Source organism: Kogia breviceps, chromosome 2 (genome assembly GCF_026419965.1).
Source record: "Kogia breviceps isolate mKogBre1 chromosome 2, mKogBre1 haplotype 1, whole genome shotgun sequence".
Taxonomy (NCBI): domain Eukaryota; kingdom Metazoa; phylum Chordata; class Mammalia; order Artiodactyla; family Physeteridae; genus Kogia; species Kogia breviceps.
The window spans coordinates 54567529-54580396 of NC_081311.1; the positions used below are offsets into that span (position 1 = coordinate 54567529).

Below are 12868 nucleotides of genomic sequence, written 5' to 3' on the forward strand. Positions count from 1 at the left end.
ACACTACAGCAGAATACTTTCTTTATCAAGTGCACACAGAAACAAGGTTGACTACATTCTCAGCCATTAAATTTCAAATGTTTGAAATCATTTATGGTATGTACTGAGAACCCAACCGTGGTGGCCAGATAATAAGCACATCTGTGAGATGATAGGATAAAAATAAATGCTCCCTGAGGCCCTGTCATTTTGAAAGGACATGAGGGAAACAGGTGTGGAAATGTACCCAAAGAATTTAAACCCCAAAGTTGAATGCAAAATCTGGTTCCAAATGCAAGAATCCTAGGGAGCTTTGCTAGTTTTTACATGAGAAAAACCTGGAAAGCAGCGATGCTACTAGCCACTGGGAGAGATAACAGAGGGGCAGGCAGCCGCTTGCAACCTGCTACTTCAGCCTGGTTCCCCTGAGGGGGGCTGAGACCTGGCATCAGGTTACAGGGAGTCAGGAGATAACCAGCTTGTAGCCTTTTTCAGAAACTGCCCCTGCTGACCTCCAGGGGCAAAGGGAAGCAGTGAGGTGGACAGTTAGGGAAAGAGGGAGGTGGCAGGCATGATCACCCCTGAAGCAAGGGGAGGAAATTACACCCGGGCAGCTCAGCCCAGCATCCCCAGCTGGGGCCTTGCAACAGGCAGGAGAAGGGCCTCCCTTCAGCCAGAGCTGAGCAAAACTCCATCTGTTTAAAGAGCCCATGGGCTGTAGAAAACAAACTTATGGTTACCAGGGGGGAAAGGGGGAGAAGTATAAATTGGGAGATTGGGATTGACATGTACACACTACTATATATAAAACAGATAACTAATAAGGACCTACTGTATAGCACAGGGAACTCTACTCAATACTCTGTGATGAGCTATATGGGAAAAGAATCTAAAAAAGAGTGGAGGGCTTCCCTGGTGGCTCAGTGGTTGAGAGTCCGCCTGCCGATGCAGGGGACACGGGTTCATGCCCTGGTCCGGGAAGATCCCACGTGCCGCTAAGCGGCTGGGCCCGTGAGCCATGGCCGCTGAGCCTGCGCGTCCGGAGCCTGTGCTCCGCAACGGCAGAGGCCACAGCAGTGAGAGGCCCGCGTACCGCAAAATAAATAAATAAATAAATAAAATTTAAAAGAGTGGATATAAGTATAACTGATTCACTTTGCTGCACACCTGAAACTAACACAACATTGTAAACCATCCATACGCCAATAAAAATTTAAAAATAATACTAATCCACAGCCCATGGGCTTTTGGCGGCAGCTGGGAGAAAGTTACAGGGACAGGAGAACCCCATCCCCGTGGGCCCAAGCTCCTCGGGAACCTGCAGAAAACCTGTCCCTCCACAGCCATGCAGGAGAGAATCTCTTTCTCTGGACCCCCATCAACATTACTACTAGCAAACTTCTTTAATTTCTGCTATTATTATTGTTTTAATTTGCAGTGATGTACTGATAGTTCGCTAGTGAGGATGAACACCTTTCCACATGGTCACTGTGACTCGAAGTTGCACTCCTGTGAATGGCTTGTTCACGTCTATTCCCCATTTTTCTACTGTTTGTCTTCTGCTAACTGACTTAGGAAGTTTCTTTATTCTCTGGATACAAGTCCTCTGCCTGTTATAAATGTTGCAGATATTTTTCTCTCATTTACCTCCTGCTTTGCTCTCTTTTTAAACTCCGTTTGGCATCTTTTATCAAGAAGATTTTAAAAATCTAGTCATATTTATCTTTATTTTTCCTTTTATTTTTGTTGCTGTATCTTATTTTAAGAATACCTTCGCTCTCCCCACTATTCTCTCATATTTTCTTTGATTACTTCTATGATTTTGTTTTTGCTTTTTCTGCACTGGTGTTTAATCACCTGGAATATGTCATTTCACCCTGGGAGCAGCTGTGAGGAGGAGGAAGATGTGTGCCCTGCAGTGGGGGGAACTGGAGCCCCAGCAGGCCTGGACCCGATTCTAACTCCATCTCGACTCCATCTCGGCATATTTCATTAATTTGAAGACACACACCTTAACATTTCTGAAATCAGAATCTATCTTACAAACAATGGTGTATCATGGTTTAATTTACAGCTTTCTTAGTAATATATAAAAACAGTGTGTCTTTCAAGCTATGGCATCTTAGATTTCATGAAATACAAAGGACCCAACCTCAGGTCCCTAAGGGGGTGGGATAAACAGGCACTTAAAGGGCCCAGGACAGGTCAGACACACAGGAGGCAAGGCTTCCATCTGGGTGAGTTCTCCTGCATTCCAAAGAATGCAGCTGCTCTGAGGCTTCATTCTTCCTGCAGCCCTGGCCCTTCCCCCTTAGCTTCCAGAACCTCAGCCTACTCTCTGGAAACCCCTCCAGGCTCCCCTACCAAAGGCCTTCAGCTGGACAGTTCTCTCCTTCTAGATATAGGATGCTCAGAGCTGACAGTTAAGGGCTCCACATAAGGCTGATCTCCCTCCACAGCCAAGAAAACTGCACTCTCACCCCTGGGGACACCCACACCTGCTGGGCACCAAGAGCCCCACATGCTCTCATGGCAGCTTCTGCCTGGCTCCTCCCACTACCCGCCTGGTGAGTCTGGGGCTTTGCAGCTTCTGCAAATGCTGGCACTGGAGACGGGAAGTCGTGGATGCTGGCAGAGCTGCCTCCGCCAGAACCGCAGCGCCGGCTGAGGGAAGGCAGGGAGGAAAGGGAGTGAGCTGGTGGGCTGCAGAGGCCCCCAGCCAGGGCCAGCGTGGAAACTTTGCACAGTGGCTCCTTCAGTCTTACAGCCACCCAGAAAGCCCTTGCCTCTTCACGGAAGAAGGAAATGAGCTTCCCTCTGAGGAAAGCAGAGTGACGCCCGTCAGCGATGATGAGACTGTACCACGGAGGACCTTGCTCACCAGCACTGCTGCCCCACCTTTCTGTCTACCATATGGAGGCTGAACAGGGCTGAGGAGGCAGAAAGTGGGCTCTCCCCGTCAAGGTCAATTCCACACACCTGGGCAGAGCACCAACTGCATGCAAGGCCTACAAGGGGTCTCAGAGTCCAGGCGGGGGTAGTGGTCTGGCCCCTAGCCCCTCTCTCCACACCCTAAGGGGTCCCACACCCAGCTGCACAGTCACAACCAGGGTGGCCCCAGGCCATACACTATGCAATTCCCCACAGACTAGCCCTGTCACCCACCATAATGCCACATCTTTGCTTCACCTGTAGGAAAGCTTATCAGCATCCAAGAACCAAGAGTCTCCTTTAACTAGAATAACTGAATTTCTTCCAATTTACCCTAAGAAGTAACCACACAAGGAGTAATGATTTGACAGACACGGGAAAAGTCCCATCCCCCAACCTCATCCCTGAGACTCCAGAAAAACTGAGGTTGGCCAAGCAGTGGTGGAGCTGGGCCCATAGCCTGGGAACATTCAGGAAGAGGCTGAACAAATTCCAGGGGCATCTGCCACCAGAGGCAGACGGAGGCAGTGAGGAAAGGAAGGAGGTGGACATGGCTTGGCTCTTATGTGCCCCACATGGTGGCGGGAGCTTTCCCACTTGTTGAAGAAGCTTTTTGAACCCTGCCAACAACTACTGGGGAAGGGTTATTATTCCCATTGCACAGGTGATGTTCCAAGGTCAACCCAGTAGACCAAAGATGAAAATCCAGGGGATTTGGTTCTATCCCACCAAGCTAGAGACATGTTGAAAAGAGCATCAACCCAACCAAAAGGTGGAGAAGTGATCTGTGACACTGTCATTTCCCACCCTTGAGCCCCTCAGGAAATGAGCTAATGGAGCATCCCTTCGGGTGTGGAAGTCTGGATGAGCAAGCAGGATCTGCCTGCCCCCCACATACACCCTGAGAGCTTCAACGCCTATATCTACAGGTGACAGGGACTAGGACACCTCTCTGGGGTCAGCTGGATGGCCTGGCGTCACCACAGATAACACTTCTCATGACATTCCTCTTGCCTGACTCCAGGGCTCTCGCTGGGAAGCTGGCAGCACCCCCATTGCTCATCTGTTGCCTTCACTGGTCCCTCAGACCCACACTCAGCCCCAATTTACCAATTATCATGCCACAGGGGATTTTTTACCTCTTGTCTACCTTGCACAGGACTTTGGACACCCTCCCACACCGCCAGACACCTCTTTTTCTCTCCCCATCACATATACTCTGTGAAAAAGATCGTTCTCCCTCCCCACAAAATTGTTCTTTGAATATTTGCATATGGACAGGAAACATTTTCTTTTCTTTTCTTTTCTTTTTTTTTTTGCGGTACGCGGGCCTCTTACTGTTGTGGCCTCTCCCGTTGCGGAGCACAGGCTCTGGATGCACAGGCTCAGCGGCCACGGCTCATGGGCCCAGCCGCTCCGCGGCATGTGGGATCTTCCAGGACCGGGGCACGAACCCGCGTCCCCTGCATCGGCAGGAGGAGTCTCAACCACTGCGCCACCAGGGAAGCCCAGGAAACATCTTCTTAACAGAAGGGATGGGACACTACTGGTGGATAATCCAGCACTGTAAGAAACCAGGGGGGCTAGATTCCCCAGCCCCCTCCCCCGATGGCACTGTCCTAGAAGCACTGTCCCACTGTGCCCAGGAAAGGGGCCATGAGCAACAGCTCCAAAGAGCTACAGTCCAGAAATCCAGGGCATCCATGCCCCTGATTCCCCAATGTTCCTACACAGTCACCACCCTCTAAGTGGATCTACTGGAAAACTGTTGGAACTAACAGAAAAATTCACAAAGGGAGTTGAAGAAAATCAGCATGCCTACCACCATATGACAGCAAGAACAGGGACGGTGCAGGAGACGGCTTCAAATGTGGAATAACTTCTGTGTGACGTGCTGAGAATCCGAACAGCAAGCGGTGTGCTGCTGGGTTGGCCAAAGCATTCGTACAAGGGGGCAAAGGGGGAATGAAATGTTCCTCACTTTCCCCTCAGAGGGAAAAATGTGGGGTACAAGTAATACAAAGTGGAGTTAGTGTCCAAGTAATTACTCTTACTATGATTTGATTATGAAACCACCATTGGCATAAAAAAATAAGTCTTGAAAGATAAGTAAACAAAAAATCTAAAATTCTTGATTATGCCAACAAAATCATGGAGACGGATATTAAAATATCCTTAAGTTTCTCATCTTCAGTAGATAATGTTTCATTCCTGATACAGATGAAGAAAATGGGTTCAACTATATCTTTAAAATAAGTTCTAGGGGCTTCCCTGGTGGCGCAGTGGTTGAGAGTCCGCCTGCTGATGCAGGGGACACGGGTTCGTGCCCCGGTCCGGGAAGATCCCACATGCTGCGGAGCGGCTGGGCCCGTGAGCCATGGCCGCTGAGCCTGCGCGTCCGGAGCCTGTGCTCCACAGCGGGAGAGGCCACAACGGTGAGAGGCCCGCATACCGCAAAAAAAAAAAAAAAAAAAAAAAAAAAAGTTCTAAACTAACATATGCTATTTAATATACATGTTTCAATAGACTCCCTTAAAACAAATTGGTATCAAAAGGTGGGGGGTGGGGGGGGAGAAAAGATACAGGGAAATGTACACTAAGTGGATGCAAAGGAAAAAAGTAGCATTGGTCAAACTAAAATCTAAGCCAAAATCCTAAAACAAGAAATGAAAAAGAAATGAGTTGTAAGTATGAATGACAAGGTGACAGAATTGCCATTACTTATATATTATAGATTGTAGTTTAGCTTCTACAGTATATCCCAAAACACAAGTATACTGGGATTTTTAGATTTTTACTGAAGATTTTCAAGGTCTAGGGAAGGGGTCACGCTGCGCAGCTCACAGTCTTCTACTCAAAAGGGAAATCCTTTGATACCCGTCTCTTCTATCAAGCCCCACTGACACACCACGCATGCAACGGTCTTAGCAGCTCCCTGCCCACAGCTGCCCCCCAACCATATCCCTCAGCCTTGTTCCACACGCTGGGATGGAGGCAAAGCAGCTGCAGCCATGGTGTCATGGCACGTGCAGACTAACGGAAGAGACAGACCATAAACAAGCAAACAGATACATGAAAAAAGAGGAAGATGACGACGACAAAGGCAAATTCATAGAGACAGAAAGCACATCAGTGGCTACCAGGGGCTGGGGGAGGAGAGGATGCAGAGTGACCGTTTAAAGGATACGGGCTTTCCTTTTGGGGTGATGGAAATGATAGAGGTGGTGGTTGCACAACATTTTGAATGTACTAAATGTCACTGGATCACATGCTTTAAAATGGTTAAAATGGTCAATTTTATGTTGCATTTTCTTACCACAAACAAACAACAACAACAAAAAAAAAACATGATACTTTCAGATGTGGTTAAGTGGTTTGAAGGAAATCAGGCCAGATGTTGTAAGAGAGAGAGACTGGGGTGTGGTCCTGAGAGCAGGTAGTCAGTGAAGAGCTCAACATTTAACTGAGAAATGAATGAGGGGGAGGACCCAGCCTCATGAGGATTTGGGAAAAGAGCATTCCACACAGAGGGACCCAAAACAGTGGAAATCGGGTTGGAAAGTAGGCAGAGGCCCCCGAAAGGAATTCGTGTTTCTTTGAGTGCAATGAAAGCCACGGAGGCAGGGAGATGCCTGAGCTAATCAGTGTGTTAAAAGGACACTTTGGCTGCTCTGGGGAGAAAAGTCATAGGGCGTGAGCCTGACGCAGGGGACCACTGAGAACATGGGTTCACCGGGAATGTCTGCAGGCAAGTACTGCTTCCCATGTCCGGAAAGGAAACACACTGAGGCTAAGAGGGCCTGGGCCCAGCAGGCAAGGTTGCCAGGGTTACTGGATGGTTCCCAGGAAACAGAGAGAAGGCAGATGCCCAGTGAGAAGGACCGTGTCACACAGCTTTCATTAGAGCATGGACCAGGCCCACCTGGGCACCCAGTCCAGGGCAGATGCCCAGAAGGAGTGGCTGAGAGCTGAGACAGGATGCTGGATCAGGTGTCTCCCTCCAGCCCCAGGTCAGGGCTGCTTGTGGGAGCGCCACAGGCTGGGCAGGCAGAGAGGCGGGCCTAGCAGGTGGGAGGTGCCTCTTGACCCCAGCTGTGGGGGATGGAAGCAGTGAGGGCTGGACAGCTGGACTTAGAGCCCTCCACAGGCTGGACCGAGGCAGGCACAGGGCTGGCTGTGAGGGTGAGAATAAGGCACCTCCATGAGGCTGCAGGTTTGGTTTGTGGCGTGGCCAGTGTCAGCCACGTTAGAGAAGAAAGCAGGAAGGAGGGTGGGGAAAGAGGTCTTGTTCCCAGGCAGATGACGTCCAGATGGATAAGAAGATGGTCACCGAGGAACCAATTTAACACTGACAGAAACTGCCAGTCACAGTGGAGCCAGCAAGACCAGGCAGGGAAGCTTCCTGGGTCACAACAGCAGTAGGGAAACATGTGTCCTGAGTCCTGTGTCCCAGGCGACACCCAGCTCCAGCCCCCCAAAACTGGGATAACTGGGCCAGCCCAGAAGGGGCCAAGGGTTGTAAAGGCTGCAGCTCCTCACACGGGGTGTGGGTTCCTGTGGTGGCAAAAGGGCACGAAAAGGGGAACCGATGTGGAAGGTGATAGTAATGCTGGATGGGCGTGGCTTAAATCTAGCGAGAATGTAGCGTGATAACCGCCTTCCCAGAGTCTCAACAAACAACACAAATTCCCGCTGGACCTCAAGTTTTGCCAGAAATGTGACAAACAGCAAATGTGACGGCAGATGGGAAAACAATGTAAGCTGAGGGTCTGTATCTTCCATGACAGGGCAGAACACCAGAAGCTTCTCAGCAAAATATAAAGTGAAAACAAAAAGACACACCTGCATGGTCGGGGGAGTGAGGTGTGCCCAGCCACCGACCGTTATCTTTCACCCCAGCTTGCTTCTGTGGACCCCAAATGTGTGTCCCAGGACCAGTACAACCCCTGAGGTTCTGTAAACTGGAATAATCCCTATCACCATTGTTTACACCTACCCTCTGCAGGAGAAGCAGAGAAGTTCTCAGGGACAGGGTGCACCTCGCCCTGCTGAGCCCTCAGGACAGCGAGGTCAGGCCCGCTAGGGGCTGGGAAGTGTCCTCAGAAGAGAGAGGAGTGGGAGGGAGGTCTCAGGGGACAAGCAGGACTGCGGAGATGGATGGGCAGGCAGAGGGGAGAGGTCATTCCAGTCTGACCGGAACCGAGTCAGTTGTTCTCAGGGATCCCAAGGGGCTGGCACACACAACAGGACACAGCAGATGCTTCCTTCAGGACAGACTGGAGGGAGGGAGGCAAAAGCTGGGAAGGAAGTGCCTGTGAAAGGAAGGAATTGAAAAGATCCGGCCAACGGGCGTCTGTCCCCACACACCCTGTCCCGAGCTGCTGTGTGGCTGCTTTGCCCCAGGCCACCCTCCTGGCACTCCCATTGGCACGTTCCCTGGGATCTGATCTGTCTACCCATGGACTCAAGGGCCAAAGCTCTGTCCAGTTCACCAAGGTCAGTGCTTAGTAATGTTGGCTAAGGGATTGAATGAATAAATGAATGAATGAACACATGAACAGATCATCCATTGAATGGAAGTCCCAAGTTCAGAAGTGAATGAGTAGACAAACATCAGCCACTGGACCAAGGTCAAAGTCACGGGGTGTACATCCCATCTCCATTCTTAGCAGCTAGGTGACTTTGGATGGATTGTGTCACCTCTGTGAGCAGTGGCTTCCTCATCTGAGATGGGGTCACAGGGCTATGGGGGCATTCAGTGAGGACAGGCACATGGTAAATATTAAAGGTCACAGACCAGGTGGAGGGTTGTTGCAACCCTTTATTGTGATCCTAGGACAGGAAGCAGGCACTGTGCATCCCCGGGCCCACAGTAAGAAGCTCTTCAGTCTCTGGGGCTGCGCCTGCCCCTCAGGGCTTCCCCATCTGCCCAGCTCCACACCAGGACTGAAGCAAAGAGCTGAGATCTGAGTGGGATCCTGACCTGGAATACACACACTCCTCCTCTTATCCATGCTTTATAAATCAGAAAATTAATTATCTGGAAAAGAGTCTTCTGCACAGGAAACCCGAATGAGTTTAATGTATAATTTATACACGAAAATGTAGATGTCAATGTGTGACAGATTGCCGTAAAAACATTTTTGCAGTTAAAGCTTTAGGCGTCTGTCCTCCTCTCAGAAGAGCCACCTGACAAGACAACATGAGGCCCCAGGGCTCAGGCCGGGCGGGGCAGGAAAGGCAGCCTGTCATTTTCAGTGATGCAGCTGCCAGTACAGCCCCACCCTTGGCACCAGCCACATTCAGTCAAGTCATAGCTCTCCCTCCTCGGGGTCCTACTGTGTCTTGTTCAAAAGGGGATTTCACGCTCTGTGCCAGCTCTGTGCTTAGACCCAAGGATGGAAGACAGAATGGAGGATGTGCTCACTCCTGTGGCTTTGAGTCCCCTGGGAGAGCCAGGCAAGCAGACGATGAATGACACTGACAGTGTGGCAAGTGCTAGGGCAAAGACGGGTCCTATGTGCCGAGGAGCAAGTACTTCCCTATGCCAGGAGCATCCTCAAGAGACTCCAAGAGGCAAGGGCTAGAACTGAAGGAGTTTGTCAGGAGGATGAAGGCGGGAGAACATTCCCAATGGGAAGACTCACATGTGTAAAGACAGAGGCAAGAGCAAGATGTCCAGATGGGTGCCAGCAGGGCCTATGGCACATGGCAGGGGCTGTCTAGCAGTGAGCCTGGAGTAGAGAGAGGGAGCCAGGTCACCAAGGAGCCTGTATGTCCAGTCCAGAAACAGGACTTTGTCCTGGACTGAAAACTTACAAGCAGATCAGGTCTGCACTTCACTCTGGTCAACAGTATGGAGACCAAGAGGAGGGCTGTTGTGGGGAGTGAATGAGAGAGAAGATGAATGGGCTTTGCAAGCTGTGAAGTGCAGCATCCACATAAAGTGCCCTCCCCAGCAGGATCTGGAGTCCTGCAACAACTCAGCAGCCTGCCTGCTTCAGGTGCGCCCTCACTCACAGGCGCCCCAGTGACGGCCTTGACTGGCACGTCACTGCAGAATAACCACCTGAAACGTGGGTTGAACCCTTGCTTCTTGTCTGCAGTTGCTATTGCCATTGGGGTTGGTCACTCTAGGCGCAGGACATTCCCTGACACCCTCTCTCCAGAGGCCCACTGGGGCTCCAGCACAACCCAAAGCATCCTCTCACACAAGGACAGGGAGGAGGGGCACGGGCACTGTGCTGGAACCACTATGCCGCACACGCAAGTGAGGGAGGGGCGACGTGTCTTTGCTGCACCCTGGCCCTCTGTCCAGAGTCACTGGTGAGGTTCAAGAACATGGCCTCTACCCACCAGGCAGTCACCAACAGGGTCTGAGCACAGTCTTGAGATCCCAGTGGTGTCTTCCCAGAACCTGGGCCCTCCACAACAACACAAAGCAAGTCCCCTTGTGCCCCAATGCCATCAGGGTCCCCAGGCAGTTCCCTGAGCAGCCTTGGAGCCCTACAGATCTGGTCAAAAGATAGACGCCCAGGCTAATGGGACGGGATGCTCACAGAACAAGGGTTTCAAGCCCCCAGCCCCCATCACACCAGTGCCCATTTTAAAGAAGAACATAGCCTGACATCGACAACTTTTCTACCTCCCGGGAGGCCAGGGGTCAGCCCCTTGGTAACTCCCACCCACATACCTCGCTTGACCTTGGGGGGCCTGAGGCCCTCGACCTGGGCCAGGGCCTCCCAAGCCTCACGCTCCCTCCAGCGTCTCAGCTGCTCCTCTCGCATTTTGTAGAAGAGGATGTGCTTCTGCACATCACTGAGCTCAGCCAGGAGCTCGGGGTCGATGTACATGTCGTGCAGGATCTGCTGCAGCATGGTGTCACCTGGGATGCACACGCCAGGAGGGACACCCCAGGCCACTCCTCGCCCCTGGCTCCTCACGCCAGGGTCGCTCCCAGAGCCCCTTCTCCGTGCAGCTTCATCGCTCTGCCTCAGCTCCCGGCCAGCCACGAATTCATCTCCTCTGCCCAGGACAGCCACAGGGATCAGGCAGCAGCAAGCAAAGAGGCAGCCAGGACCTGCAAGGGGGATCCAGCACCAGGAGCTGTCCAATCCTTCTACTGGGTCACCAAGAGCAACATCCCAGCAAAGCCTGTGTCTTGACCTCCCCTGGGCTCTGGGACAATGGGAGAGTGAAAGCCTCCAGCTCTGCGGGCAAAACCCAGGCCCGGCCCTTCCTGGCCCTGGCAGGTGTCGAATGATCTGTTCGTGGAAGGTAACGATGACACCAGCTATATCAATGACACTGCCCCAGCCAACCGGGAACCGATCTCTCCTCCACAGGTAAGAGGAGGAGGAGGAGGCAGTTTTGCCTATTAATTCCATGTCTTTTGAGCCAACGTCAAACGGGCCAGAGGAGCCAGCCAGGAGCTTCTAGGCTGCCTGGCCTCTCGCTCTACCTGCTCCATCATTGCCAATCTTCCTTTTTTCCAGGACGTTGGGCTACTGAGGTAATGCTTCTAACACTCGGCCTTGGAGGAGAAAAGAGCTTTCCTTCTTCCTGTGTTGCAGCCAAGGAAGAAAGCAAAATAGAATCAGTAGGGACACCCGAGGGGCTTGATCATGGAATTCAAGGACATGAAGGAGGCAGACATCCTCTGCCTTTTCCCTATAATGAGGTTCTAAGGCTGTGCATGTACTGACAGATTAACCCTCAACTTGGGGTCAATTTTTGTTGTTGCTTATCTTTTTTTTGTTGTTGCAAGTACCTGGAGATGATCACAAAGAATGCAAGTGTGTCTTCTCTGTCCTCTCCATGCCCTGAATGTGAAGCACCCTGGACAGAGCAGGATGTTGCTTTCTGCTTGGAGGGAACCCACCTGTCTTTGGCCGTGAGGATGGGTAGGTGCGGCTCAGGCTGAGACCCAAAGTTCACCCTAACAGCTGCTCAGAGCTACTCCCAACTGCCCCAGTATTCATACTGGGGTTCAGAGAAGGTAAGCAACTTGCCTATGGCTACCCACCCTGGGACTCCATCCAATTTTTAAATATGACAACCACTGGATACTGTGAATCTTTTGATGGTTTGTGGCACTGTGGCCTAGTTGGGCTGGTGACCTTCATGTCCCCTTCCCTCCCCATGAGGACTAAAGGTGGATCAGGCACCCAAAAGTGATGGAACCCAGGTGTGAGTGGGCGGTCTTCTCCTGCAAGGTTGACCCACCACAGTAAGGATTAAGCGGGTTCAGATGAGCTTCAAACCCACGGGGTCACAAGAAGTGCGGAGGGCCAGGCTGCCCCTCCCCCAGGTCTGGCTGGCTTGTCCCCGTGTGACCCAGACCTTGGAAGCTCCACGCAGAGGCTCTTTCCATGCAGCGCTGTGGCCCTGGACCCCACTCGCCCTCTTCTCTCTCCTCCCCACCGAAGACCTTTCAGGGTTCGGCGTCCCGGTTCGGCTCGCTCAGTTTCTTAGACTGAGGCCATCCCAGCCTCGGGCACAGCTCTTATCTCCCTTGTCCTAACTGTGGCTGGTGGGAGCCCGGCGTCCAGAGAGGAAACAAGGGGAGGAAAGGCACGAAGGGCACGAAAGGAGTCTAGCCTCCCGCTGGCAGCTTCTTACTTTTTGGGTCCACCAGACGCCTACAAGAAGCGGGGAGAGACAGCACAGTACGGGGCCGTGGGGATGGGATGACTGCTGCGGGCGTGAGGTCCAGTCCTCTGGCTGAGCGATGATGGTGTCATCCTTGTGGTGGTGACACCGTTGAGAGGGGGTGGGTGGCGGCCCGATGGGAAGGGCCCCGCTAGCTGCCCGTTTTGTGCCGCAGCCGGCGGAGCGCTCCCTGGCAATCCCACGTCAGTGGGTCAGAAGGCCGAGCGCGCAGCACAGCCGGGGCGCGGGCTGGATCCGGTTTCCGGAAAGAAGCTCGCGGGCCGGCGCGGAAGGGAGCTGCCTGGCC

The 12868-nt window shown here is 52.2% G+C and overlaps 1 protein-coding gene across 3 annotated transcripts in view; it reads right to left on the reverse strand.

The window, feature by feature from the left end:
• Positions 1 to 12868, reverse strand: part of SH2D4B (SH2 domain containing 4B) — an 88442-nt gene extending 75574 nt beyond the window's left edge. For 2 of the 3 annotated variants that reach the window (XR_010838910.1, XM_067025244.1), the window contains exons 1-2: positions 12532 to 12868; positions 10604 to 11472 (exon numbers count right to left, since the gene is read on the reverse strand). Coding sequence is in view for 2 of the 3 variants with exons in the window: in XM_067025244.1 (XP_066881345.1) it covers positions 10604 to 11297 (694 nt within the window). In the remaining variant the exon portion in view is untranslated. The remainder of the gene's footprint in view (positions 1 to 10603; positions 11473 to 12531) is intronic. The other variant, XM_067025243.1, reaches the window with a different exon arrangement.